Here is a 23,850-nt window from a genome sequence, read left to right as displayed (position 1 = left end):
TCATTTAAAGAACTGTCGGCTGTTTTTGGTGTTCATGTAAATATGACCACTAAAAGCAGCCTGTTAGTGGAAATATTATAGGAATGTTTCCTGCAGGGTGTACGGAAAAAACCACCAGGGTGGACATCTCTTCTTCACAACAAGATCTGATTTATAGCTTGATTAATAAACTTATTTTAACGTCAATGTTGACAGCACTATGTTGAAAGTGTGTTTTGTATTTGGTGTTGGGGAGGAGCATTGTCTGCACAAAATAAGACCAAACTGGACGAGGTTGTTAAACTAGGCAGCAAGATCACTGGGAAGCAAATGTGCAGCATTTCTTACCTGACAGATCGGTACAGCCTGAATTTAGCCAACAAGACTACAGCGGACCCTCAGCACCCCGATTGGTCTGAGTATCATCTTCATCATCATTTATAATAATATCAAAACCATCATCGTCATCATTAAGTTTGTAGTTGTTCATTAAGAGCTGGGTCTTTAGCTTTTACTTAAAGGTGCAGAGGGACTCTGAAGATCAAATGGAGTTTGTGGCGTTTCACCACCGGGGGGTGACAGAGGAGAAAAGTCTAGTCAGCGTCTTAGGACCCTGTTGTGAAGGTTGGATCAGACGGCTTTCATTGACAGAGCGTAGAGGGCGGGAGGGACTGTAGACCTGGATCAGAGAGTTTAGGTAAGGAGGAGCCGTTTGTGGCTCTGTTTTGTAAGCGAGCAGCAGAGTTTTGAATCTCATGCGAGCAGTAACTGGGAGCCAGTGGAAGGAGACGAACAGCCGAGCGACATGTGCTGTTTTGTGTTTATTGTCCAAGAGAAAAAAGACAGAGGCAAACAAATAATCTGACACTATGTTTCTGAACTGAACCCAGGTGTCTCTCTTTAACAGCTCGTTGGAGGTAGAAAGTTTTCCGTCCTTCAGAATATTAAACCTTTTGACCAAAGACTGATGATGAACACATCTGTCAAATCTACCCGCTCCACACTGATATGTGTGCCTTTTAAAACCAGGAGATGCTGCTTCCTCGTTACAGTCAGACAGGACAGGTGTGTAGAGAACGTGATGGCAAAGATGGCGGCGCCCAGGTCGGCTGCGGCTGCAATGGCTGGTGATGGCAAATAACCAAGTATACATAGCTTCTTTTTGTACCTATTTATATTTGCACCTTATTTTTTATTGTTTTAATGTAAATACTTGCTGCTGTTTTATCCTGCACTACAACAAGCCTACTGCAACGAAATTCCGTTCTGATCTGCACTGTAAGGTACAATCTGAATGACAAAAAAGAAAAGTCTAAGTCTAAGTCTAATGTGTGTTTCCATTGCACCACTGTGACCTCCCTGATTGGTCCTTGTGGGACTTTATGCTTCAGGCTGAACTGTGAGTCCAACAACATCCAGACTGGATCTGCTGCCTCTGGTTTGTCTCTAATAAACAGATGGAGGAAGGTTTGTAGAAAAACCTGCAAATACCAACAAAATCATGCACTGTGGTTGACATTCAGCGGAACACCCGGTGTTCATTCCTCTATATTTGCAAGAGTAGTTCCCTTTTGTTTGGGAGACCTTTTGCAGATAAACACATCCAGCATGCATCAACCCCTGACCCCCAAAGATTGCCTGTTTCTGACCTGATTTGACACAGCCAGCCAGTTTCTTTGCAGCCAGGCTTTTTGGTGAACTAAGATAATCACCTGCTGACCCTGTCTCTGGCTCAGGGGATGCAACATAAAGGAGTCAAAAACATGACCAGCAAAAAGAATCTTCTTCTTAAGGTTAAGCAGAAACAGGGGGAGAGGAAAATGGTGACTGAGGCCATGCTTCTGGTCCTGGCTGCAGATTGAGAGAGAAAGGGGAGGAGCTTGACTCTGGCTTTTGTAGTCAGCCCACAGGTGCAGCAGATCATTGGTTTAGGAATGTACGGCGGTCAGGTATTGCATCAAAGATAACGAAACAATGTCAAGTTTGCACATAACACATTACTCAACATGAGATGAAAATAATTTAACCTCCTTTAAAGAAATAAAATCAGTGTATTTCTCAACATTTTGAATTTTTACATCTCAGTTGATTGGGCAGTCCATTTCCTGGTGCAGGACTCTGAAACAGATCTCCACTGGTCTTTTTAGTGATTTATAAAATGTTGGAGAAGCAGTTTAAATCTGTTGGCCGGCTTTGCACCCTCTGCTTGTAATGCATGTTGTCGAAGAGGGGGAGGTGGAACAGCACGATGTGTGTCTTAAGCAGTTTCACTCAGAGACCTTAGACCTTGCTTTAACCTAACCAAACCCCGACAGCTAACAGAGCGAAACAGTCACAGCTTAGGACACAGGTTTGCTGCCTTATCTAAAAAGTGACGACACAACCCAATGCAAGCTTATAAGAAAAATGCAAATCAGTCTCACAACACTGAGACACAAGCATGGTGTATTTTGGTTCTCAACACGTCTATCCATACTCGCTGTCTTTTTAAAAAGTCGATCCGTGTTTCTTTTCCTCTTCTGGCTTTGAATTTCCTTTTCCTTAGAGGGGATTTCCCACAGCGACCTAACCAACATCCAATTTTAATTTGCACCATTAGGGCGGATCAAAAAGAGGCTCAGTCAGAGGAGCCGGGACGTTTTTCTGCTGCAGCTCCACTTTGTACTTCAGGCTAATGAGATGCTTTTTTTTTGTTTGCAGTAAAATGTGCTCAGAGTTCAGCTTAAAACAATCAACAGTGGAATAAAGAGCCGGGGATAAAGGCGAGCCGGGGGGTGCAAACATAATTTGACTTATTTGATGATCCCAAATGAGGAAATGAAACACGATCTAGACATGAAAGCGCTGCGGGGCGAACCAGTTCTCACATCAATATTTTATGATCAATTTCATCGGTCTCCCCGCCTCTTTCTGCTTCCTTTTAGTGGCTGAAATAAGAAGGAGAACGAGTACAGAGTGCAGAACGTGAAGTCTACAGGCTCATTTAAATACCAACATACTTTAACTCAGCGTGTATGCTGGGCGTCTCCCCCGGGGGAAGCTGCTCCTCCTATGTTAGGCTTTTAAGACGACCAGAAGGAAAGTCACATGAAATATATTGAATAAACCACAGCTGTTTTCCCCATTCAGGCACTCTAAGCATGCACATTATATGACCACTGTACATTTTCTGTGGTCATGTTACAGGAATCAAGACATTTGTTATTTCCTGATAGAGAGGAGTTACTGGTTTGGGTGGAGGAAGCTCCAAACCTCCAGATAAATCTTAAACTGAACCCATTACAGAGAAACTACTTCAAGGAGTTATAATGGACTCGACATCTTGGACTGCTGCCGTACTTTAGGGGAGATTCGGGTCAAATTCTGGGAGCATGGACGCCAGCAAAGGCCCTTATCATCGGTAATCTGACTAACTATTTATCCATCTCTGCTAACAGATATCTGCATGCAAGTGCAGTACACAATATGTTCTACATCAAACAACACAAGTCAGCATGATGCTGTGTCATCTAAGCCAATCAGTGTTGAGATTTCCTGACTTCTTTGAATGCATCAGAAATGATGGATTGGACCAGTTCCGTTCAACAAACATTTTAAAAGTTGATTTCTTCTTCTCTGAAGGACAGACATGACGAAGCTCAACTTTTTACTAGGCTGCATCATGAGGTTGTTATTTTTGCAAACTTAACTTAAGGAGGCTGACTCTCTCACTGTAGACTAAATCTACCTGTGCGTACAGGTAAAGTAACCTTACCTTCCCTAATGTTGAAGCTGCACAGCAGTGGCTGTATGGAGGTAGAACACATTTAAGCACAATGGTGCAACCTTTTTTTTTTGGGGGGGGGGGGGCTTTTTGTGTCTTTAATGGAGAGATAGGACAGTGGATAGAGTCGGAAATCAGGGAGAGAGAGTAGGGAATGACATGCGGGAAAGAAGCCACGGGTGGGATTCGAACCATGGCCACCCGTTTGGAAGACCATGGCCTCCATACATGCACACTAACCACTGCACCACCAGCGTTAGTGCAACCTTAACGCAGGAAGTGAACATGAGCGTGTCTGAGAAGAGCGTCTGAAGAGGCGTCATGTGTTTACTGCGGGGGGAGGGGCTAACGGGTGTCAGGTGAGCAGACTGTAAGAGGTGCGATGAGACGATCGCTCTGCAGCTGCGGTGTTTGAAGCAGCCGAGACGGGTGACACACCCACCCCAACACGCATTTGAGGACAGATGAGACAGATGGAATAAGAACATGTCAACATAACAACATGCAAAGTCAACAAACCACAAAGTTACCAGTAGACTTATGTCACTCAAGTGTCGCACTCGAGCAGGAAGACACACAAAGGGGGCGTGTGAGACCGCTTAGAACAGTTGCACCTCAGCGTTACATGAATCATTTGACATCATCTTCATGTCCAGTTAACATACCAGTATCCCCCCATCACAGTTACCCCATCTCTTCACTCTGTCAATGCACGGCTTGCAGAGCTGAAAAAGATCGAATGCTTGGGCGGGATCTTACTAAACACTTTGATCTCCAGGCCTCTCTTTGCACATCCCACAAAAAAAATGTTTGAACCTCCTTTGATTTTTGGGTTCTGAGATGTGGGTGTTGGGCCTTTATGTGCTGCAGCTCCTTCAAGTCGCCTCCTTTTTCTGTGTGAAACTATAACCCTTCAAATCAAGAGTAATAAAATATATCCTGGGAGTAGGAAAAAATATCTATACTATATTATTGATATGCTGGCACAAAGTTTCGATATTTTAAATTTTAAAAAATGCCCGTGCTAAATATATTTACCTACCAATATGACTCGCCAGGTCCCTGCTACACAACTCCTCAAAGGGGCGCTTCTGACATGAATGAGAGCGACATGAAGAGACGGTAATTTGCTGACGAAGAAGTTGACAGCGGGATAAATGAAGAAGAAAAAGAAGAAGGAGACAACAGGATGTCAGATGTCAGATGGTGATGAAAAAGAGTGAAGAAATTAAGTGTAGTAAGATGTGAAACTGACACCAAATCGCGGTGAATAAATACAACCCTAAATTCTACAAAGTTGGGACGTTGTGTAAAATGTAAAAAAAAAAAAAAGGAATGAGATGATTTGCCAAATTACAATCTGAGTAATTTCATTGTTTATGGTTTATGCCCATTTTGATGCACGCAATATGTTGTAAAGTTGGGGATTCTTTATTACTTACATAAACACAAAGAAAAGCTGCAAACAGACTCAAGGCTTTGTTTGACGACTTTTCATCGACTCGTAATATGATGCATCTATTAATAAGTTAATTTGTGATTAATTATCATCATCATCACTGCGTACTTTTGTTAATTGACTTGTTGACTGACAGAGTGCAGAATGTTTATACAGTTTATCACATGCTGTTGAAATGATAACAGACCTGCCACATGGTGCCGTCCACAGATGATGAAAATGTGCCGCTGACTTCTGCAGGGGTGGCCGGATGTGAAAATGCAACAGGATGTATTGAAATGAAAATAAAGCTTCAGCCAGCTTGTTGTATCACAGCCCAAAAAGTTGAATTGAACACTAGTGACAAGGCATACAGCCAATCATGGTTCAGGATTTTGGGGTGGCCAATCCGATTTCTAGGCTCCACCACTGGTGAGACCCCTACACATAAGATATGCGGAGCCCCCGGAGGCTCAGGTAAGAAACAAATAAAAAGCTGTTTGCTTCTCCTGCGGTTTTACAGAAAGACCACAGATAATAAAACGTCCTTACATATTTGTAAACTGCGGATACAAAATTTAATTAATTTTTTTCCTTAGCGTAGCCTAGGGGGCTTCATTACAATAATAATAATATTTAACACTTTGTGTTTGTTAAGTGTATGGAGAGCGACTATATGACCAAAACTAGCACCACCAGAGTCCTGACTCTCCAAAATCTCTCACAGTCAAACACGACTTTTTAGTCAACAATCATGGTGGACGACAGCGGGAATAATTGGCAATTGTGTTTTAATGTAATGAATAAAGTTCTAAAGTTGAACATGGGATGTGCATGTTAGCGCGCAAACTGGAAGTGAATGCTTTCCTCTTCAGTCAGATCTTTTCTATTGGCTACCAATTTTGTTCCACGCGATAAATCCACAGAGTGCGTGCTCGGCTGCCCCCCTCCCTCCACACACACAGAGCAGGCTATGTGATTTTAAAGATTAATCATGATTAGCCCGCCTGCTCAGATGGGATCACTCCCACACACACCTCAAACCACAGGAAAGGAAAGTCTGGTGAAATAATCTCTAGAACCATCCCAAAAGAAACATGTCTTTGTTTGTGATGGTTGAAGGGGAGAATCAGACCCAAGTAGTGTGTACGTTCTTTGGCTGCATCAATCTGCAACCAGAGCGCTGCTTGTCAACATGCAAGGCAGGCAACTGCTTGGGGCCCCAGGTCAGTAAGGGGGCCCTCGGAGGCTGACAAACTTAAAACCGCAGCGGTTGCTCAAAATGTGCAAATTTTGCAATAACAGTAGGAAGACTCCCTAATGGGGCCCCATCTGACAGCAGTCACAGTCGGCTGTGGCTCAGTTGGTAGAGTTGTCGCCTCTCAACCGGAAGGTTGAGGGTTCGATCCCCAGCTAAGCAACATGTCCGATGTGTCCTTGGGCAAGACACTTAACCCTGAATTGCTCCCTCTGCTTCGGTGGCGGTGTATGAATGGGATTAGTTACTTCTGATGGATGATACTACATAGCGATCACTACCATCAGTGTGTGAATGGGTGGGTGTGACAGGTGGTGTAAAAGCGCTTTGAGTAGTCGGAAGACTAGAAAAGCGCTATATAAGCTCAAGTCCATTTACCATTTACTCTCATCGACCTGCTGAGCATCTCATGCATTATTCCTGTGAAAACAGGAAAAAGTTCGTCAATGAAAGTCGCTGAAGGAAAATGACGAGGAATTATCCGTCTACGAGTGACAAAAATAGGATGAGGATGAGTGTCGGGACACTGGCCGACATAATGGAGGTTGGAGGGGCCCCAGATTAATTTTGCCTAGGGCCCCAACAAAATCACCACCGTCTGCATCTGAGAGTTTCAGGGATTTTGGATGCGATAGATAGAATATTTAATAAATCAATAAAACATGTTATAACACCTGGGATCAGTATGATAAGTCATTTAATGCTGAAGTTTTTTCAGTGGCGTTAACGAGGTCAAATGAGCTCTTACTTTCTCCATGTGAAAAAGTTACTTGACACGTTCTTAAGGTTGATGTATTGGACTCAATGCATCTTTTAGCAATGCATATGACTGAGTCACCTGATGAGGTGATTATTATAAATGAGTAGAGTAATAACGTCATCATGACAAGATGGTACTAATGGTGTTGGCAGACTTAAAGACAAACTTAAACACGCCGCCAGCATGATCAGGTTTGAATTGTTGACTGTGAAAGATTAAAACTTTAAAAAATAGCGCTGATGATGGACAGGTGGGAGTCTTCTTCTCATCAATCAGTTACTTTTGATTAAGATACTTACGTTCACTATTGTGCAAAACTCCCTGGAAAAGTCCAACTCAACTCTGATAAGTCAAAGTTAATTGCAATATCAATATTGTCCTATACGTTGTATGCAAATTTCTGAACCCGACCGAATGTGGAGAAGGTACAAAAAGAGGGGCTTCCCTCTGAGATGAAAACCTGCTGTCTGCAAATCCAACCTCGTCTGATCATTGGAACAAGGTAAAGTCTTCATTCTTGACTTTTATAAGAGCGTTTTTTAAGATAGTTTACTGTAGGCTTGATTTGCTCTTCACTGTAATTAGTAAGGCAGACGACATCAACAACAAGACTGTGATCAACCACGGCTCACAAATATTCTCCAGCTCTACGTTTGCAGGGAAACTCCTGCACACTGTCTAAGGTGCACGGATACATTTTTACCTCCTCTGCTCTCTGTCTGTAGTAGACACTGACCTACCTTTTACATCTCTATGAGTCGCCTTAAGGGTTTGAGAAATGTTACTGTTTGCTGACCTGTGAACTTGAATGAACAACTGCTGCACTCTCCTTCGTCCACCCCACATTTTAAAGTAGTTTTCAAAAAGAACAACTAGAAAAAAAAGTCATTTGTAACACAGAAGTGCATGAAGAAGAAGTGAAGTACAATTTATGAGCGTTAATTCAGCTTTTTTTTACAACGTCTGATCTTCACACAGATGGGATTCACTCTTCAACTCATTGTGCTCCTCGGCCTGAGCGGCGGACTGCTGATGGGAGCAGATGTAAGTGTGATCTCATCCTGATGCCTCACTGTGAGCTATGCTGTGTGCTGAGGCTACTGCGAAATGAAACAACACGTGTCTGACAGTGGTGGAGGTGGTAAATTCTAATCTCTATCCTCACTTTAGATTTTGCTTTAATTGGAGGAAATGACACAAAAAAAAAACAGTGTAAATCATGTCCTTGCTTTAGCAGCAGCTCCAGATCTGGAAATCGTTGCCTCAAAAAAACGATTGGGACTCGTTTCCCCTCCACCATTGTTGTTGAGAAAGTTGTTATCTGAAGTTCTTGTTGATTGATTGGTTGTTGAGTGACTTGTCTGATGTGGAAACGTCGCATGTGGTGATCATTTCAATTAAATGTTAACTGGAGCAGCTTCTGGTGTGCACACTTAGTCTTCCTTATTTCGATGAGGGAGAAGTGACATTGACGAGCACCGCAGTGTTGAATGAAAAGGAACAACTTTTACACTGAGAGCGCAGCGAGAAAAAACAGATGACATGGAGAGCCTGAAAGCGCTCAACTGCATTTGTTTTGTATAATGACAAAAAAAGGCACGGCCCGAGCAAAAACAAGTGCTACTACAGCGTCCCTGTGTACTGAACATGCAGGTTTATTTTCTATTTGTGTGTGTGTGTGTATAACATTTACGTTTTAGACTTTTTTATCAAACTTTATAAGATAATTCTTGCCTGGTAAAATAAAGGTTAAATAAATGCTGAATCAGTCAACAATCATAATTTATTGGAAAAGTCTTCAGGGAAACGTTCATTAGTCTTGAGAGTTGCTATAGCAACAGAGTCAAACCTCGGCAGGAGTCCAATTTTTATCCATATCAACTGTGAATTAAATATTGTTTCTTAAAAGCCCCAAAGTGCTGATGCATTAATCAAATGTTTAATATCGTCTTCTTTTCATTCACAGGCAAAATGCACCAAAAAAGGTTGGTGCTTCTTTCTTGTTCGATGGTGGAGGCAAATGCTTTAAATACAGTATCCATAACTTTCAGTCTGCAGCCAAACCTCAGACGAGTTAAATGTCCAGAAAAGTCTGACAAACATCGGAGATAAACCCAAGGAGCCACGAGGAAAACAGACAAGTGTTGGATGAAACTCCAAACTAAAAACACAGGAAGGCAAACACAAAATGAAGACCGGCTGACTTTACACAGGGGAGCTGAGGAGGAAATGTAAGACAGGTGTTTGGGTAGGAGAGTTGAGGCTGGAGAGCATGTAAAACTAATGAGCCGGCAATTAAGCAGACGGGAAAACACGAGGCGGGGGGGGGGGTTCAAACAAGACATGACACACACGGACAAGGAAAAATAAAACGATCAAACGACGAGACAGATAAGAGATTCAGCAAGCGACCTACAGCCGTAGACCAACGGCAGATGTGTAGATGCTGTGTGTTTAAAATCAAAGGGTTATTTATTTTTAAGGTGTCTAACAGGATCTTTGTGTTGTAGGAGGATGCTGTGAGGCCTGCCCTGATGGTTGGGCTAAGCACGGAGAACGCTGTTACATATTCTTCAACGACAAAAAGACCTGGTGTGATGCTGAGGTACTAAGAACGGTTTACAGTAGCCCCAAACTGACCTTATCAGTTCCATGTCCCCCTTTATCGATTCATTGTAATCCTACAGTATTATATTTGAATTGCTTCTTACTATGTTTGCCCATGTTAGTTCCATTGTGTTGAGCAAGGAGGGAATCTGTTTTCACTCCATACCCCTGAAGAAGCCGAGCTCGTCAGAAATGTTGTGCTGAGTGCAACAGGTGCCAGAACAAAGACTTGGCTTGGAAGCCACGATAAAATCCAGGTGAGTGATTACTGTAGCTACAATAAGGAGATATGCTTAGCTTAGCTACAAGATGGTGCGGCCCAAAGAAGCGAACATCGGCCCTTTGAAAACGGAGTCCATTCGGTTTGTTGGAGGGGAGAATGCGACCTGACCCAAGCAAGGGAAGTGACGCCGCATGAATGAGTGTTGTAAGATTTTTTTTATTTTCAAAGATCTATTTTTAGCTTGTCAACGTCAAGGTGGAAGAACGGTCGCTGACGGTCATACTTTGACTAACACTGCCGTCACACCGGCAGCTCTCACACAGACCCGAGCAGAATGTACTCTTTTGACATTTGTCATGTCGATGTGGTGTCTCATTTGGATGCACTTCTTGCATCAGTTTCTTTCTTTCTTTCTTTCTTTCAGAACGGTTGTTGGTTGAACAGCGATGGCTCAAAGTTTGAGTTTGATGCCTGGGGCCCCGGTGAGCCAAACAACTACGGAGGAAGCGAAGGCTGCATGCAAATGCACAACACGGGTACAATCTCCCTTTATGAGTCTGATTGTGATTTTGGATTTTAACAAACTCTCCAAACCCTAATTAAGAAATGAAAATAGCATTGCATATTTCTTTGGTTAACCCTTGGATCAAACATGGACGTGGCACAGAGTGTAGCTTTAAGTCTTTGTGTTGTGTTTTATTACAGAGGGCCAACCTATCAACGACGCCCCCTGCAGTATCAAGAGTGCTTACATGTGTGCCAGGAGCCTTGAAGTGAAGGCTGACTGAAGCAACATCTCCAGTGATCCTGATGCAGTGTCACTTCATCGCCATTCTATGACGTTTCTGATTCATTCAAACATAATTCAATAAAGCATTATACTGAGCATTCAATTGGACCTCTTTTTTTAACAGCTGTCCAACAGGTTTCTTTAATCTAAGAATTAAAACATTGGGCAACAAATAATCAGAGTTAGGGTTCAACAAACAGGTCAGAACGAAGTCATCTCTAAACAAGAAAGAAAAACTTTTCTTGAAAGGACAAATCAAAGACTCTTCAGGCAGCAAAATGTTCCCACGGTTTCTTGTGGCAATAAAATGAAGGTCAGAGGGACAGTAGTCGACAGGTTTCATCATCCATGAGAAATCCAACAGACTGTCTTTGAGATATTTTGCGTTGACTGAAGTTCATCAGAGGCTTGTGAGCGTGACTGAAAACACAGATGGAGCTCAGTACTTAATGTTGACTGCACATTTTACTGTACATGCACCAGTTAGTATTCACTAGTATAGCTCACATCCCTGTATGCAATACAATGGGTTTCTCCCCAGTTCTACTCCTTTTTGGGAGAGGTTGCCCTTCCTGGTCCACCTCAACCCACACAAACATTTCTGAGCCCGTTTTCGACGCTCCAGTGGTTTGTTTACTTTGATCCTCCTTGAATAAACATCACAGGACATGCCAGTGTTACTTAATAAGTATCACCACCTACAATATAAACATTGATGTTACATTCTACAAATAAATTTGAATATGGCACCAATTCCGAAGTGTAACTTCAGAAAAGACAGCTCTAGTTTTCACATTTCTAAGGAGATAATTAAAAAACGTAGCCTATCTCGCACTCATCAAAGAGCACATCAGCAAGAGATATGACGTCGTCGTCTTCAAGCGTATCCATTGTGCTTCACGGCGTTCAGATGGGATCACTCTAAACACAACTCAAAACACAGGAAACTCTGAGAAAATTATCTTTAGAATCATCCCAAAAAAATTAGACTTCGTAAAAGGACTTGACCTTCTAAAGTTTTTTTCTAGTCTTCTGACTACTCAAAGCGCTTTTTACACTGCAGACCACACCCACACAATCACAATCCTGGTTCTCCATCAGCGGTCCGGCCGACTCCTGTTTCCCCCTTTTGGCCTTTTCTTTAAGAAATATAGTTTTTAGTTCTGCACTTGGGTCCTCAGTCATATGCATTGCTAAAAGATGCATTCAGTCCAATACACAGCAATGAAATGACCATCAACCTTAAGAATGTTTCAATTCACTTTTTTGCTTTGTCATCGTGTCATCGTCATCGGTTTGAATTGTTGACTGTGCAAATTAAAAAAGATATTTGGAAAAAATTAAGACGCTGCACACACGTAGAGGATTCTGAAGAAAGATTCAAACTTGTTTTAAAATTAGCGCCGATGATGGACAGGTGGGAGTGTTGTGCTTCTCATCTATCAGTTTACATCCTTGTTACTTTTGATTAAGTTAATTGAGCTCATTATTGTGCAAAACTCCCTGGAAAAGTCCAACTCAACAAAGTTAATTGCAATATCAATATTGTCCTAAGATCACCTTGTATGCAAATTTCTGAACCTGACCGAATGTGGAGAAGGTACAAAAAGAGGGGCTTCCCTCTGAGATGAAAACCTTCTGTCTGCAAATCCAACCTCGTCTGATCATCGGAACAAGGTAAAGTTTTCATTCTTGACTTTTATAAGAGCGTTTTTTAAGATAGTTTACTGTAGGCTTGATTTGTTCTTCACTGTAATTAGTAAGGCAGACGACATCAACAACAAGACTGTGATCAACCACGGCTCACAAATATTCTCCAGCTCTACGTTTGCAGGGAAACTCCTGCACACTGTCTAAGGTGCACGGATACATTTTTACCTCCTCTGCTCTCTGTCTGTAGTAGACACTGACCTACCTTTTACATCTCTATGAGTCGCCTTAAGGGTTTGAGAAATGTTACTGTTTGCTGACCTGTGAACTTGAATGAACAACTGCTGCACTCTCCTTCGTTCACTCTCCTCCTTCACATTTTAAAGTAGTTTTCAAAAAGAACAACTAGAAAAAAAAGTCATTTGTAACACAGAAGTACATGAAGAAGAAGTGAAGTACAATTTATGAGCGTTAATTCAGCTTTTTTTACAACGTCTGATCTTCACACAGATGGGATTCACTCTTCAACTCATTGTGCTCCTCGGCCTGAGCGGCGGACTGCTGATGGGAGCAGATGTAAGTGTGATCTCATCCTGATGCCTCACTGTGAGCTATGCTGTGTGCTGAGGCTACTGCGAAATGAAACGACACGTGTCTGACAGTGGTGGAGGTGGTAAATTCTAATCTCTATCCTCACTTTAGATTTGATCTCTGAATATATAAAAATGTCAACACTAAGATGGATCTTCTAACAGCTGACCGGGTGTGGTTGTAACGCTTTCTGCTTCAACACCTGTAACTCAAAAGGCTCGATTTCTCAAACTTTTATACAAAGTACCCACATTTGTTTAATATAAATTGATCCTACTTTGGACCTCTACAAGAACACAAGAGACCTTGCGGGTAGATGTCAAATAAATGTGTTGCACCACTTCCGGGGGTAGGTTGCAACACAGGGTCGGTGTCCAGTAACAGCTTTTTTGTGAAGGCAGAATACGGTAGCCCTCCGGCAAGCTGCTATCAGCTAATCTGAGAACCGCCCCAATGCAACCAATCACTATCACACTCTGACAACAAGGCGGTCTATTTAAACCATTCTGCCTCTCACTCTCTCCTGCATCACATCCACTCTGCTGCTATACACTGCTGTGAAATTCTCCCTCCACCACCCTGACCTCCACCAGCTTCAGTCAGCGCATTTTATACTCTAGGATGAATTGTTTGCCCCAAAGTGCTGATGCATGAGCATTAATCAAATGTTTAATATCGTCTTCTTTTCATTCACAGGCTAGATGTGGCAAAAAAGGTTGGTGCTTCTTTCTTGTTCGATGGTGGAGGCAAATGCTTTAGATACAGTATCCATAACTTTCAGTCTGCAGCCAAACCTCGATGAGTTAAATGTCCAGAAAAGTCTGTCAAACATCGGAGATAAACCCAAGGAGCCACGAGGAAAACAGACAAGTGTTTAGTCACAGTAACAGAATTTTAAACTTAGATAAGATAGCAATGGAGAACAAACCAAATGTAGCATCGCCATGGGGTCTATCGAGAATTTGCCTATTGGGATTTTTTTTATTGGATTTTGGATCATAAGAGCAGAAAATAAGCTCTTTGGCAAACACACGTTTCTGATGCGTAAGCGTTTTGTTCAGCAGGATAATCTTCACAAATGAACACCATTTTTATGATGTTTGAAGCGTTAATGCGGACAGAGGTAAAAAGCTAACGTTATGCTATAGCGAACTACAACGCGGTCCGATGATTTTGATCGCTACCGTTATGTTCAGATGATCTCTACGATATCAGCTGAGGGTCAGCCTTCGAGGAACTTTAGTTGCCACAACTAGATCCACAGCGTGCACTAAACTCTGCACCCATGAACTCAATACATCAACTCAACACAAATGAACACAACACTCTTTGATTGATTTAGCTCTTGTTATTGGCAGTGTAGAGAGAAGGGGAACTTAAGAAAGATGAGGACAAATAAAACTATCAAACTACGAGACAGATAAAAGCCCCGACACACCAAGGAGATCGTCGGCCATCAATCCTAGTTGGACCGTCGGTGAGCGGTCGTAGCCGTAGTGTTTGCGGTGTGTCCGGCTCCGTCGGCCATGTTGAATAAACGTCGGCGGTCGGTGAGAGGAATCTCTCTGATTGGCTGTTCTGAGGTTTAATTTCTCTCCAGCTCTCGACACAAGTTCAGGAAAGCCCCTTGAGCATGCCGCTGTAGTATCCATGCTTTCACTCATTCGCGGTTTCTCCTTATTTGTCTCCTCCGCCTCTTCTTTTCTTTTTCCACTAAAAGACCAAGGGCTGACAACGCCAGCGTCATTTTCAACTTTTTTTAATCAGACATTATTCTCCATTAGTAGGCTACCTATAATACGAGTGGTGCGCGTGCACAGAATGTACATGGTGGTTGGCCGTCGGCTGTAGTCTTTCCGGTGTGTTCAAGTGCAGCTTTTTGGTGCCACAGGCGGCCTTCGTCACCACTAGTTCTTTACCATCTGCTTGGTGTGTCGGGGCCTTTAGAGATTCAGCAAGCGACCTACAGCCGTAGACCAATGGCAGATGTGTAGATGCTGTGTGTTTAAAATCAAAGGGTTATTTATTTTTAAGGTGTCTAAGAGGATCTTTGTGTTGTAGGAGGATGCTGTGAGGCCTGCCCTGATGGTTGGGCCAAGCACGGAGAACGCTGCTACATATTCTTCAACGACAAAAAGACCTGGTGTGATGCTGAGGTACTAAGAACGGTTTACAGTAGCCCCAAACTGACCTTATCAGTTCCATGTCCCCCTTTATCGATTCATTGTAATCCTACAGTATTATATTTGAATTGCTTCTTACTATGTTTGCCCATGTTAGTTCCATTGTGTTGAGCAAGGAGGGAATCTGTTTTCACTCCATACCCCTGAAGAAGCCGATTTCGTCAGAAATGTTGTGCTGAGTGCAACAGGTGCCAACACAGCGACTTGGCTTGGAAGCCACGATTCAGTCCATGTGAGTGATTACTGTAGCTACAATAAGGAGATATGCTTAGCTACAAGATGTCCAAGAATTGAAAATTTTTCAATACTGCACCCTGTGTGTGACTGCAGAGTGTTGAATTTGGTCTTAGGGAGCATTCACACCTTAAGGCCCTGACACACCAAGACAGTCCAACTAGGGCCAGGTGTGTCAGGGCCTTTAGCTGTTTGGTCCATTTGAAACCAACTCTGGTGCGCTTTGTCAGATAGTTAATTTGGTGTGGGGTGGTGTGAATGCTCAAAAGAACTCTGGTGCGGCCGAAAGAAGCGAACATTGGTCCTTTGAAAAACTGAGTCCATTCGGTTTGTTGGAGAGGAGAATGCGTTCCGAGCCAAACAAGTGAATTGAACAGAAGAGCAGTGTTTGTGGCTTGAAATTTACCGAATATTTCAGATGAACAGCCCATGTCTTACATCAGTGTCTGTCTGTCTTTCTTTCTGTCTGTCTGTCTGTCTGTCTGTCTTTCTTTCTTTCAGAACGGTTGTTGGTTGAACAGCGATGGCTCAAAGTTTGACTTCCAAGCCTGGGGCCCCGGTGAGCCAAACAACTCCGGAGGAAACGAAGGCTGCATGGAATTGCGCCACACAGGTACAATCTGCCTTTTTGAGTCCGATTGTGATTTTGACAAAAGATAACAAATAATTAGAACGCTTATTAAGAAGAGAAAATAACATTGCATATTTTTTTGATTAGCCCTTGGATCAAACATGTACGTGGCACAGAGTGTAGCTTTAAGTCTTTGTGTTGTGTTTTATTACAGTTGGCCAACCTATCAACGACATCAACTGCAATTTCAAGGCTGCTTTCATCTGTGCCAGGAGCCTTGAAGTGAAGGCTGACTGAAGCAACATCTCCAGTGATCCTGACGCAGTGTCACTTTCTTTGTCATTTTATGACATTTCTGATTAATTCAAACATAATTCAATAAAGCATTTTTCTGAGCATTCAATTGGACCTCTTTTTTTAACAGCTGTCCAACAGGTTTCTTTAATCTAAGAATTAAAACATTGGGCAACAAATAATCAGAGTTAGGGTTCAACAAACAGGTCAGAACGAAGTCATCTCTAAACAAGAAAGAAAAACTTTTCTTGAAAGGACAAATCAAAGACTCTTCAGGCAGCAAAATGTTCCCACGGTTTCTTGTGGCAATAAAATGAAGGTCAGAGGGACAGTAGTCGACAGGTTTCATCATCCAGTGAGCATGGTGCTCTGTGAGAAATCCAACAGACTGTCTTTGAGATATTTTGCGTTGACTGAAGTTCATCAGAGGCTTGTGAGCGTGACTGAAAACACAGATGGAGCTCAGTACTTAATGTTGACTGCACATTTTACTGTACATGCACCAGTTAGTATTCACTAGTATAGCTCACATCCCTGTATGCAATACAATGGGTTTCTCCCCAGTTCTACTCCTTTTTGGGAGAGGTTGCCCTTCCTGGTCCACCTCAACCCACACAAACATTTCTGAGCCCGTTTTCGACGCTCCAGTGGTTTGTTTACTTTGATCCTCCTTGAATAAACATCACAGGACATGCCAGTGTTACTTAATAAGTATCACCACCTACAATATAAACATTGATGTTACATTCTACAAATAAATTTGAATATGGCACCAATTCCGAAGTGTAACTTCAGAAAAGACAGCTCTAGTTTTCACATTTCTAAGGAGATAATTAAAAAACGTAGCCTATCTCGCACTCATCAAAGAGCACATCAGCAAGAGATATGACGTCGTCGTCTTCAAGCGTATCCATTGTGCTTCACGGCGTTCAGATGGGATCACTCTAAACACAACTCAAAACACAGGAAACTCTGAGAAAATTATCTTTAGAACCATCCCAAAAAAATTAGACTTCGTAAAAGGACTTGACCTTCTAAAGTTCTTTTCTAGTCTTCTGACTACTCAAAGCGCTTTTTACACTGCAGACCACACCCACACAATCACAATCCTGGTTCTCCATCAGCGGTCCGGCCGACTCCTGTTTCCCCCTTTTGGCCTTTTCTTTAAGAAATATAGTTTTTAGTTCTGCACTTGGGTCCTCAGTCATATGCATTGCTAAAAGATGCATTCAGTCCAATACACAGCAATGAAATGACCATCAACCTTAAGAATGTTTCAATTCACTTTTTTGCTTTGTCATCGTGTCATCGTCATCGGTTTGAATTGTTGACTGTGCAAATTAAAAAAGATATTTGGAAAAAATTAAGACGCTGCACACACGTAGAGGATTCTGAAGAAAGATTCAAACTTGTTTTAAAATTAGCGCCGATGATGGACAGGTGGGAGTGTTGTGCTTCTCATCTATCAGTTTACATCCTTGTTACTTTTGATTAAGTTAATTGAGCTCATTATTGTGCAAAACTCCCTGGAAAAGTCCAACTCAACAAAGTTAATTGCAATATCAATATTGTCCTAAGATCACCTTGTATGCAAATTTCTGAACCTGACCGAATGTGGAGAAGGTACAAAAAGAGGGGCTTCCCTCTGAGATGAAAACCTTCTGTCTGCAAATCCAACCTCGTCTGATCATCGGAACAAGGTAAAGTTTTCATTCTTGACTTTTATAAGAGCGTTTTTTAAGATAGTTTACTGTAGGCTTGATTTGCTCTTCACTGTAATTAGTAAGGCAGACGACATCAACAACAAGACTGTGATCAACCACGGCTCACAAATATTCTCCAGCTCTACGTTTGCAGGGAAACTCCTGCACACTGTCTAAGGTGCACGGATACATTTTTACCTCCTCTGCTCTCTGTCTGTAGTAGACACTGACCTACCTTTTACATCTCTATGAGTCGCCTTAAGGGTTTGAGAAATGTTACTGTTTGCTGACCTGTGAACTTGAATGAACAACTGCTGCACTCTCCTTCGTTCACTCTCCTCCTTCACATTTTAAAGTAGTTTTCAAAAAGAACAACTAGAAAAAAAAGTCATTTGTAACACAGAAGTACATGAAGAAGAAGTGAAGTACAATTTATGAGCGTTAATTCAGCTTTTTTTACAACGTCTGATCTTCACACAGATGGGATTCACTCTTCAACTCATTGTGCTCCTCGGCCTGAGCGGCGGACTGCTGATGGGAGCAGATGTAAGTGTGATCTCATCCTGATGCCTCACTGTGAGCTATGCTGTGTGCTGAGGCTACTGCGAAATGAAACGACACGTGTCTGACAGTGGTGGAGGTGGTAAATTCTAATCTCTATCCTCACTTTAGATTTGATCTCTGAATATATAAAAATGTCAACACTAAGATGGATCTTCTAACAGCTGACCGGGTGTGGTTGTAACGCTTTCTGCTTCAACACCTGTAACTCAAAAGGCTCGATTTCTCGAACTTTTATACAAAGTACCCACATTTGTTTAATATAAATTGATCCTACTTTGGACCTCTACAAGAATACAAGAGACCTTGCGGGTAGATGTCAAATAAATGTGTTGCACCACTTCCGGGGGTAGGTTGCAACACAGGGTCGGTGTCCAGTAACAGCTTTTTTGTGAAGGCAGAATACGGTAGCCCTCCGGCAAGCTGCTATCAGCTAATCTGAGAACCGCCCCAATGCAACCAATCACTATCACACTCTGACAACAAGGCGGTCTATTTAAACCATTCTGCCTCTCACTCTCTCCTGCATCACATCCACTCTGCTGCTATACACTGCTGTGAAATTCTCCCTCCACCACCCTGACCTCCACCAGCTTCAGTCAGCGCATTTTATACTCTAGGATGAATTGTTTGCCCCAAAGTGCTGATGCATGAGCATTAATCAAATGTTTAATATCGTCTTCTTTTCATTCACAGGCTAGATGTGGCAAAAAAGGTTGGTGCTTCTTTCTTGTTCGATGGTGGAGGCAAATGCTTTAGATACAGTATCCATAACTTTCAGTCTGCAGCCAAACCTCGATGAGTTAAATGTCCAGAAAAGTCTGTCAAACATCGGAGATAAACCCAAGGAGCCACGAGGAAAACAGACAAGTGTTTAGTCACAGTAACAGAATTTTAAACTTAGATAAGATAGCAATGGAGAACAAACCAAATGTAGCATCGCCATGGGGTCTATCGAGAATTTGCCTATTGGGATTTTTTTTATTGGATTTTGGATCATAAGAGCAGAAAATAAGCTCTTTGGCAAACACACGTTTCTGATGCGTAGGCGTTTTGTTCAGCAGGATAATCTTCACAAATGAACACCATTTTTATGATGTTTGAAGCGTTAATGCGGACAGAGGTAAAAAGCTAACGTTATGCTATAGCGAACTACAACGCGGTCCGATGATTTTGATCGCTACCGTTATGTTCAGATGATCTCTACGATATCAGCTGAGGGTCAGCCTTCGAGGAACTTTAGTTGCCACAACTAGATCCACAGCGTGCCCTAAACTCTGCACCCATGAACTCAATACATCAACTCAACACAAATGAACACAACACTCCTTGATTGATTTAGCTCTTGTTATTGGCAGTGTAGAGAGAAGGGGAACTTAAGAAAGATGAGGACAAATAAAACTATCAAACTACGAGACAGATAAAAGCCCCGACACACCAAGGAGATCGTCGGCCGTCAATCCTAGTTGGACCGTCGGTGAGCGGTCGTAGCCGTAGTGTTTGCGGTGTGTCCGGCTCCGTCGGCCATGTTGAATAAACGTCGGCGGTCGGTGAGAGGATTCTCTCTGATTGGCTGTTCTGAGGTTTAATTTCTCTCCAGCTCTCGACACAAGTTCAGGAAAGCCCCTTGAGCATGCCGCTGTAGTATCCATGCTTTCACTCATTCGCGGTTTCTCCTTATTTGTCTCCTCCGCCTCTTCTTTTCTTTTTCCACTAAAAGACCAAGGGCTGACAACGCCAGCGCCATTTTCAACTTTTTTTAATCAGACATTATTCTCCATTAGTAGCTACCTATAATACGAGTGGTGCGCGTGCACAGAATGTACATGGTGGTTGGCCGTCGGCTGTAGTCTTTCCGGTGTGTTCAAGTGCAGCTTTTTGGTGCCACAGGCGGCCTTCGTCACCACTAGTTCTTTACCATCTGCTTGGTGTGTCGGGGCCTTTAGAGATTCAGCAAGCGACCTACAGCCGTAGACCAATGGCAGATGTGTAGATGCTGTGTGTTTAAAATCAAAGGGTTATTTATTTTTAAGGTGTCTAAGAGGATCTTTGTGTTGTAGGAGGATGCTGTGAGGCCTGCCCTGATGGTTGGGCCAAGCACGGAGAACGCTGCTACATATTCTTCAACGACAAAAAGACCTGGTGTGATGCTGAGGTACTAAGAACGGTTTACAGTAGCCCCAAACTGACCTTATCAGTTCCATGTCCCCCTTTATCGATTCATTGTAATCCTACAGTATTATATTTGAATTGCTTCTTACTATGTTTGCCCATGTTAGTTCCATTGTGTTGAGCAAGGAGGGAATCTGTTTTCACTCCATACCCCTGAAGAAGCCGATTTCGTCAGAAATGTTGTGCTGAGTGCAACAGGTGCCAACACAGCGACTTGGCTTGGAAGCCACGATTCAGTCCATGTGAGTGATTACTGTAGCTACAATAAGGAGATATGCTTAGCTACAAGATGTCCAAGAATTGAAAATTTTTCAATACTGCACCCTGTGTGTGACTGCAGAGTGTTGAATTTGGTCTTAGGGAGCATTCACACCTTAAGGCCCTGACACACCAAGACAGTCCAACTAGGGCCAGGTGTGTCAGGGCCTTTAGCTGTTTGGTCCATTTGAAACCAACTCTGGTGCGCTTTGTCAGATAGTTAATTTGGTGTGGGGTGGTGTGAATGCTCAAAAGAACTCTGGTGCGGCCGAAAGAAGCGAACATTGGTCCTTTGAAAAACTGAGTCCATTCGGTTTGTTGGAGAGGAGAATGCGTTCCGAGCCAAACAAGTGAATTGAACAGAAGAGCAGTGTTTGTGGCTTGAAATTTACCGAATATTTCAGATGAACAGCCCATGTCTTACATCAGTGTCTGTCTGTCTTTCTTTCTGTCTGTCTGTCTGTCTGTCTGTCTTTCTTTCTTTCAGAACGGTTGTTGGTTGAACAGCGATGGCTCAAAGTTTGACTTCCAAGCCTGGGGCCCCGGTGAGCCAAACAACTCCGGAGGAAACGAAGGCTGCATGGAATTGCGCCACACAGGTACAATCTGCCTTTTTGAGTCCGATTGTGATTTTGACAAAAGATAACAAATAATTAGAACGCTTATTAAGAAGAGAAAATAACATTGCATATTTTTTTGATTAGCCCTTGGATCAAACATGTACGTGGCACAGAGTGTAGCTTTAAGTCTTTGTGTTGTGTTTTATTACAGTTGGCCAACCTATCAACGACATCAACTGCGATTTCAAGGCTGCTTTCATCTGTGCCAGGAGCCTTGAAGTGAAGGCTGACTGAAGCAACATCTCCAGTGATCCTGACGCAGTGTCACTTTCTTTGTCATTTTATGACATTTCTGATTAATTCAAACATAATTCAATAAAGCATTATACTGAGCATTCAATTGGACCTCTTTTTTAACAGCTGTCCAACCGTTTTTTTTTTATTCTGAGAATTAAAACTTTGGGCAAGAAAAGGACAAATCAAAGACTCTTCAGGAAGCAAAATGGTCCCACGGTTTCTTGTGGCACTAAAAGGAAGGTCAGAGGGACAGTAGTCGACAGGTTTCATCATCCAGTGAGAATGGTGCTCTGTGAGAATAAAAACCTTAAACACACCCACCAAATTAAAAATGAAAATGTGCAACGCACCGTGTTCTGGTGGCTATAAGAGAAACTGTACCTGGAATTAAAAAACAAGCCGAGCTTTGAAAGCAACAGTGTGGAGGATGCAGCCTGAGAAGGCTAATTTATAAATGATCATCCTGGGCCAATTATTTCATGGCTGGACGGACTCGCATATGGAGCACCAGCTGCTTTAATAAATAATAATAATTTTCTTCACTGAATATGAATTTGAAGCTGTGTGTGCAGACTGATGAACAGGAGCTCGGCTTTGCACGGAGGCAAGACATAACAGGACACGGTGGGACTGATCTGCAAGTTCGAGAGCAGCGACTTCTTTGCATATCTCAAAACTAAACCACACAAATCAGATCTGCAGAAATGATCAATAAAAACGTCTTATTCCTCAAATAATCATCGGTTCATCTGCAGCTCAGCCTGAGGGGAATCAACACACCGAGGTGAAATAAAAGCTCATAACTCACCGTTACATTCTCCTGCGCTCGATACATTAATTTCATAAAGCTCATTGGCTGTCACAGAGAGTCAACAGTTCTGATTTATGAAGTTTACTTTACTTTCTGAGGCGCTCCATAAATCCACAATGCTAGACGAAGCTTAATTTAGAGGCCTTATTGTTGATGAGTTAATGCTGAAAGTATCATAACAGAATCCTTTTTCTCAACAAGTCTCCTAGATGAAAAATCAAACAGGATTATTTTAATACCATATTATTGAAATATTTCGATCGTCACGTCCTCTCGTCATAACAGGGACATTTTCTGGTTGATCTAGAAAGAACAACAAGCCGACATGCAATGCTGCAATTGGCCACCACACTAGTGAGGTAAGTTAAAGAATGTGACTTTTTGCGATGCCTCCATCATACTGAAGCCTCCGCTCTCCTCGAGTGACCACCTCCAACCCCCCTAAATCCGCGTTTGCACGGAGGAGTGGAACGCACCATGATTAAGCACAATTAAGTGCAAGCGGCGGACGATATTGTCCTTGGATCGAGCTGCAATCACCTGTGTCCTGCATTGTTGTGTTAGCATGCTAATGTTAGCGCTCTTTAGTTAGCTTGTAGCTTCATATTGCACAGAAATAAACACAGAATGACCGTGATCCAAAAACTCTTACTAACATCCAAATAAGCAGTGAGTATGTTCTTCTTCTTCTCTCTAGTCGTTGACTAAAACAGATTTTATACACAAGGGGAGGAGCCGGCCGTCCCGTCCATGTAAACACAGCTCTGAAAACAACACAGCCAGCGGGACTCGAGCTTCTCACTCATTGTAGACAGTCATGACTCAGAGACAAATTCACAGGATATACTTAATGTTTGATATATCTATGTGTAAAATGTTGCACATTCTTCCGTTAAGCGCTTTCATAACTCTGGAGATCAGGAGGATTATAAACAATAAATACTTGTTTCACGGGGAAATTGAGAAAATAAACTGTTTGGATGCACATACTTTTAGGGCTTCCATATTTATCTCTGATTTTATATCTGTGATGGCGGCTGTGTTGGTTTAAGCTTCTCAACGTTATACCTCACGTCTTTTGAATTGTTTGTTCAGTTTCCTTAGCTGTTGTCGTCTTTTATAAAACACTCTGTGAGGGGCTTTGCAA

The 23,850-nt window shown here is 42.4% G+C and overlaps 2 protein-coding genes and 1 long non-coding RNA gene across 4 annotated transcripts; all 3 read left to right on the top strand.

Annotated features, from left to right (window-relative positions):
• Positions 1-7,642: 7,642 nt before the first annotated feature.
• LOC132991201 (galactose-specific lectin nattectin-like) lies at positions 7,643-10,921 on the top strand. Its single transcript, XM_061059861.1, has 7 exons — positions 7,643-7,700; positions 8,177-8,242; positions 9,165-9,183; positions 9,709-9,803; positions 9,928-10,062; positions 10,453-10,564; positions 10,734-10,921. Exons 2-7 carry the CDS (start codon positions 8,177-8,179, stop codon positions 10,814-10,816), a joined length of 510 nt encoding a protein of 169 aa, XP_060915844.1. The 5' UTR covers positions 7,643-7,700; the 3' UTR covers positions 10,817-10,921.
• A 1,510-nt stretch (positions 10,922-12,431) lies between these two features.
• On the top strand, positions 12,432-16,429 carry LOC132991590 (uncharacterized). Of its 2 annotated transcripts, none has more exons than XR_009676207.1 (6): positions 12,432-12,495; positions 12,979-13,044; positions 15,103-15,215; positions 15,340-15,474; positions 15,978-16,089; positions 16,262-16,429. It is a non-coding gene; the product is annotated as an uncharacterized LOC132991590 (long non-coding RNA). The 2 variants fall into 2 exon arrangements; XR_009676206.1 differs by having other exon boundaries at positions 12,979-13,048; positions 15,105-15,215.
• Positions 16,430-18,653: 2,224 nt separating this feature from the next.
• Positions 18,654-21,995, top strand: LOC132991502 (ladderlectin-like). The gene is made up of 5 exons (XM_061060286.1): positions 18,654-18,687; positions 20,666-20,760; positions 20,885-21,019; positions 21,523-21,634; positions 21,807-21,995. Exons 1-5 carry the CDS (start codon positions 18,654-18,656, stop codon positions 21,887-21,889), a joined length of 459 nt encoding a protein of 152 aa, XP_060916269.1. The 3' UTR covers positions 21,890-21,995.
• The last annotated feature ends 1,855 nt before the right edge of the window (positions 21,996-23,850 follow it).

The sequence above is a fragment of the Labrus mixtus genome, chromosome 16, assembly GCF_963584025.1.
Source record: "Labrus mixtus chromosome 16, fLabMix1.1, whole genome shotgun sequence".
Taxonomy (NCBI): domain Eukaryota; kingdom Metazoa; phylum Chordata; class Actinopteri; order Labriformes; family Labridae; genus Labrus; species Labrus mixtus.
This window is presented reverse-complemented; position numbering and strand designations above follow the sequence as displayed.

Coding starts and splice junctions, on each gene's coding strand:
- LOC132991201 (XM_061059861.1), top strand. CDS start 8,177: ATGGGATTCACTCTTCAACTCATTGTGCTCCTCGGCCTGAGCGGCGGA. Junction 9,804..9,927: donor AGACCTGGTGTGATGCTGAG/GTACTAAGAACG, acceptor TGCCCATGTTAG/TTCCATTGTGTTGAGCAAGG. Junction 10,565..10,733: donor CATGCAAATGCACAACACGG/GTACAATCTCCC, acceptor GTTTTATTACAG/AGGGCCAACCTATCAACGAC.
- LOC132991502 (XM_061060286.1), top strand. CDS start 18,654: ATGAAACGACACGTGTCTGACAGTGGTGGAGGTG. Junction 21,020..21,522: donor GAAGCCACGATTCAGTCCAT/GTGAGTGATTAC, acceptor TCTTTCTTTCAG/AACGGTTGTTGGTTGAACAG. Junction 21,635..21,806: donor CATGGAATTGCGCCACACAG/GTACAATCTGCC, acceptor GTTTTATTACAG/TTGGCCAACCTATCAACGAC.